At 40.7% G+C, this 4,221-nt stretch overlaps 1 protein-coding gene across 1 annotated transcript; it reads left to right on the plus strand.

Annotated features, from left to right (window-relative positions):
- Positions 1 to 180: 180 nt before the first annotated feature.
- On the plus strand, positions 181 to 3,519 carry RGS2 (regulator of G-protein signaling 2). Its single transcript, XM_008568041.1, has 5 exons — positions 181 to 319; positions 1,403 to 1,504; positions 1,607 to 1,668; positions 2,235 to 2,401; positions 2,639 to 3,519. The coding sequence occupies exons 1-5, from the start codon at positions 207 to 209 to the stop codon at positions 2,831 to 2,833; spliced, it is 639 nt and encodes a 212-aa protein (XP_008566263.1). The 5' UTR covers positions 181 to 206; the 3' UTR covers positions 2,834 to 3,519.
- The last annotated feature ends 702 nt before the right edge of the window (positions 3,520 to 4,221 follow it).

The following is a 4,221-nucleotide window of genomic DNA, read 5'->3' on the forward strand; positions in this document are numbered from 1 at the left end:
CATTTCTGAAGAATAGCCTTGCTGGGTATAGTATTCTTGGCTAGCAGTTTTTTTCTTTTCCCGCCAGCGTGCCTGTCTGCAGCCGGCCAATCCGCGCCCTCGGGAGGCGGGGCCGGCGCCGTGAGGCCCCGCCCCCGCGCCTCGGTCCTTTATAAATGAGCGCTGCGCGCCCGACCGCCGCCAGCTGTTGCCCCAGCGGGGAGGAGATGATGCAAAGTGCCATGTTCTTGGCTGTGCAGCACGACTGTGGCTCCATGGACAAGAGCTCAGGCAGCGGCCCCAGGAGCGAGGAGAAGCGAGAAAAGATGAAACGGACCCTGTGAGTACGGCTCTCTCCTCTCTCCCGCCACCCCCCGCCGCTCCCTGAGCGCTGACTCCGGCTTTGCTGCAAAAGCGGTGCATTCGGGCTGGGCTCTCACGTTAGGAAACTATGTAGCCTGCGCCTTTGCAGGAAAAAAAATACGTATATGGGAGAAGCTAACTTGCTAAGTAAGGTTAAATGTGTGAGTAAAGGGCGCTCAAATAGAGTTTAGGAACTGAGAAGAAAAATTGATAAGAGACTGGTGGTCGATGCGCTAGGAAATTGCGGGCTGGCTTTTTGTCCTCCTGCATTTTAAAGGACATCAGAATCTTGCGGCTGAAGCGCGTCCCCAGCATCCGTAGGTTGCACTATGAGTTCTAATTAACTTACAAAAACTGCTGAATAGAGATGTTTTTGCTGGTTCTGAATATAGTCGTTTTAATATATATATATATATATATATTTTTTTTTTTTTTTTTTTTATTTTTAGCGCAGATCTTGCCCAGTCAGGATTGTGGAACAAATAATTATTCTGCAGTATCTGCTTAAAGGGAGTGTTGTAGGTGGGGAAGGGGAAAGCGTGAGGGATTCCATCTCTCTGTCTCACACAGAGACACACACACACACATCCCTCTTTGTACACAGCCTCTGGCGTGATCTCGAACCTCCCACTTTAAGGGTAGAAGGGAGGTGAGCATTGGCCTTAAGGTAGTTCCACCACTGTCGTTTTCATCAAATGTGAAATGTCTCCGAATTGTGATTAACCTTGCAGAGAAACTGCTGCATTTTGTGGGCCAGAAATAGCATCTGCCTTTTGAACTAAGTTCATTGGCTAAATTTATTAAAATATCAATGTTTTTAGGTAGTCTTACTCTTAGTTGTAACATTAGTATGATCAGATGAATGGATGAAACTGTTAAGTACATTAAGTACTGGGTTTAAGTGATAAGCATGGGTAAGGCTGTTACTTGAAGAGTTCTTACTATGTCTTTGGTCTGTCGCTTCTGGGTGACTTTATTTGGTAAAAATGCGTTCTTCAGCTGCAGTAGCATATTCAAGCTTTGCCACTTAGTGAATATCTTTTTCTTTTTTTTTTTTAAGTTTAAAAGATTGGAAGACCCGTTTGAGCTACTTCTTGCAAAATTCCTCCACTCCTGGGAAGCTCAAAACCAGCAAGAAAAGCAAACAGGAAACTTTTATCAAGTAAGTGGAGAATCCCATATTTGCAAATAGAAATAGCTAGCTGCTGAACTGAAAGGGGGAACTCTGGTGTGCGTAAGCTAATGTGCTTAACTTCCTTTGCAGGCCTTCTCCTGAGGAAGCCCAGCTGTGGTCAGAAGCATTCGATGAGCTGCTTGCCAGTAAATGTAAGTTAACCTCTTGAATGGGATCCATTGCTATAACACTAGAATCTGGAAAAGTTGGGTCCACACAGCAAAAGAGCAACTTGCAGTGAGGGGCATTAGACTTGGCAATCATAGAATAAGTCCTGTTTTTCTCTCCTTTATTTCCCAGTGTTTAACCATGGAAATGCATGTTGTATTCACTCCAGGTGTGGAGGGAAAATTAGCCTCAAAATTAAAGTGGCAGGTGTTCTTAGTTAAAGTTGAGTTAGCTTTTCCATTGCATACAATGTTTTCAAGAGGCTTAGTTACCAGAGAATTTATGACTCCCCTATAAATATTTATTTTGCATTGATGGCAGAATTAAGTATTTATATTTTTGTAGCAGATTGCCAACTTAAGCATTTTGCCTATTGGCATCTTAGTGCTTAAAGAGCTAAATTCTGAGGATTACAGGTTTAATTGAAATGTAGAAAATTGCTACCATCTGGAGATAATTAAAATATGGGGAGAAGTACTAGAAAAATCCAAGGGTCACTCAGATCTTCATATTCTACATGTTTTTTTTTTTTTTTTCCTCCCTCATTCAGATGGTCTTGCTGCATTCAGGGCATTTTTGAAATCTGAATTCTGTGAAGAAAATATTGAATTCTGGCTGGCCTGTGAAGACTTCAAAAAAACAAAATCACCCCAAAAGCTGTCCTCAAAAGCAAGGAAGATATATACTGACTTCATAGAAAAGGAAGCTCCAAAAGAGGTAAGAAAAAAAAGTTCCTCATTTTAACATGATTTGGACACTTCTAGCACCAAAGTGAAACAAAAGAATTGAAGAGACTTCAAAACCACTACCTATTTTAGCTTTCAATTAAGTTTCTCCAGTGATTTGGCTGGTGAAGCTAATCACACATTACAGTTTTTGCTTATTTTTTGAATATTAAATTTCAGTCTCGAACCCTGCATACCAAATAAACCACTTTTCTTTTTTTTATTTCAGATAAACATAGACTTTCAGACCAAAACTCAGATAGCCCAAAATATACAAGAGGCTACAAGTGGCTGCTTTACAACTGCCCAGAAAAGGGTATACAGCTTGATGGAGAACAACTCTTATCCCCGCTTCTTGGAGTCAGAATTCTACCAGGACTTGTGTAAAAAGCCCCAGATCACCATAGAGCCCCATGCTACATGAGATGAAAAGGGGAGTGCTAAAGTGGAGGACATTTTGTTCTTTTTCCTAAGAGGAAAGGCTGTGACCTGTCAAAAAGACTGACCTTGAGTTCAGCCTGGGTGTTCAGGAAACATCATTCAGAACTATTGATTCAGAGTCAGGTAGTGAATCAGCAAGCCAGTCACTGTCTAGGACAAGGTTGTATCAGAAAAGCTGCCGTCACTGTGTATAGAACACGGAGGGAATACGTGGTCTGAATGTGGTGTGTCTCACACTGGAAAAGCAGGATGGTGAGAAGAAAGATGCAATGTAATACTACTGGTCCAAAAGCATTTAAAATCAATAGGTCTGGTTATGTGGCCTTAACTAGCTGGCTGTACATCTTTCCCTAAATCAGCCTGTCACCACATAGTGGTTTTAGTTTTAGTTTTTTAGTACTAAGTAACATTAAAATGTTTACTATGTACAAGGGTATTGATGTTCTTATGACTACATATCAGTACTGTTTCATGTAATACTGAAGCACTGCAGCTGAAATGGTCTGTGTTTGAATTGTTAAATGGCGTGCGAAATAGAATGAATGCAGTCGTGTAGAAAACCACAATGTCTGTTATGAGTGCCAAAAACTGTCTTGAAGGCAGCTAAACTCTGAAGTGGTCTTTGAGTACCTTTAATAAATATATTTTGATAAATAATGTTATTGAACACTTGGAGTCCGGGTGTGATTTGATTTTGGTAATTGGGAATATGGCAAATGGGAGGGAAAACATCTTTCTAGTATAGAAGAGGTATGGTTATTGCACCTGTCCAGTGAGAATTGACAGTCCTCAGAACTGAGAAATAATCATTGCAGGGAAGACGGTCTCATTTTTCAACCTATAAGCATTATGTAGGTCTATGGAAGTCAAATCACATTCTTAGAGAACCACCCTGGCTAGGTTCAAGCTTTCTAATATAATCTTGTAAAAATCAAGCTTATTAATGAAAAAAGAACATTGACCTAAAGCTCTTCATGAGTAACTTCAGGACCAGCTAAATCTAAGAAGTAAAAAAATGGAGAAAAACACCAAAACTATTCACACGACTAAGCTGCTGAAATAAGGAGAGAAGCCAAATAAGGTGAATGTAGATCTGCCTTTTTATTTTCTTTCCCTCGGTTCCAGGTCCCCCACAGGTGTTGGCATGAGCTTCCAAGATACATACCTGAAGTTATGCCCTTCCAAGATGGATCAATACAAAATCTCACAAATTTCCTGATTTTTCCTGCCTTCATTTGGCTAACAAAAGAATTCAGTTGTTACTTTATAGGTAATGATGAAAGCAAGAGAAGTGGACTTGTTTCTTAGACTTCATCCAGCAATGTGCTTTTTCCTAGCTGAAAGAGGAAGGCCTTGAATCTGTTACTTTTC

This window comes from Galeopterus variegatus, unplaced genomic scaffold (genome assembly GCF_000696425.1).
Source record: "Galeopterus variegatus unplaced genomic scaffold, G_variegatus-3.0.2 Scaffold368, whole genome shotgun sequence".
NCBI lineage: Eukaryota > Metazoa > Chordata > Mammalia > Dermoptera > Cynocephalidae > Galeopterus > Galeopterus variegatus.

What these genes read in the sequence shown, in the direction of transcription:
- RGS2 (XM_008568041.1), top strand. Translation starts at nt 207, where the DNA reads ATGATGCAAAGTGCCATGTTCTTGGCTGTGCAGCACGACTGTGGCTCC. An exon ending in TGAGCTGCTTGCCAGTAAAT is followed by an intron (nt 1,669 to 2,234) that starts GTAAGTTAACCT and finishes TCCCTCATTCAG; the next exon opens with ATGGTCTTGCTGCATTCAGG. An exon ending in AAAAGGAAGCTCCAAAAGAG is followed by an intron (nt 2,402 to 2,638) that starts GTAAGAAAAAAA and finishes TTTTTATTTCAG; the next exon opens with ATAAACATAGACTTTCAGAC.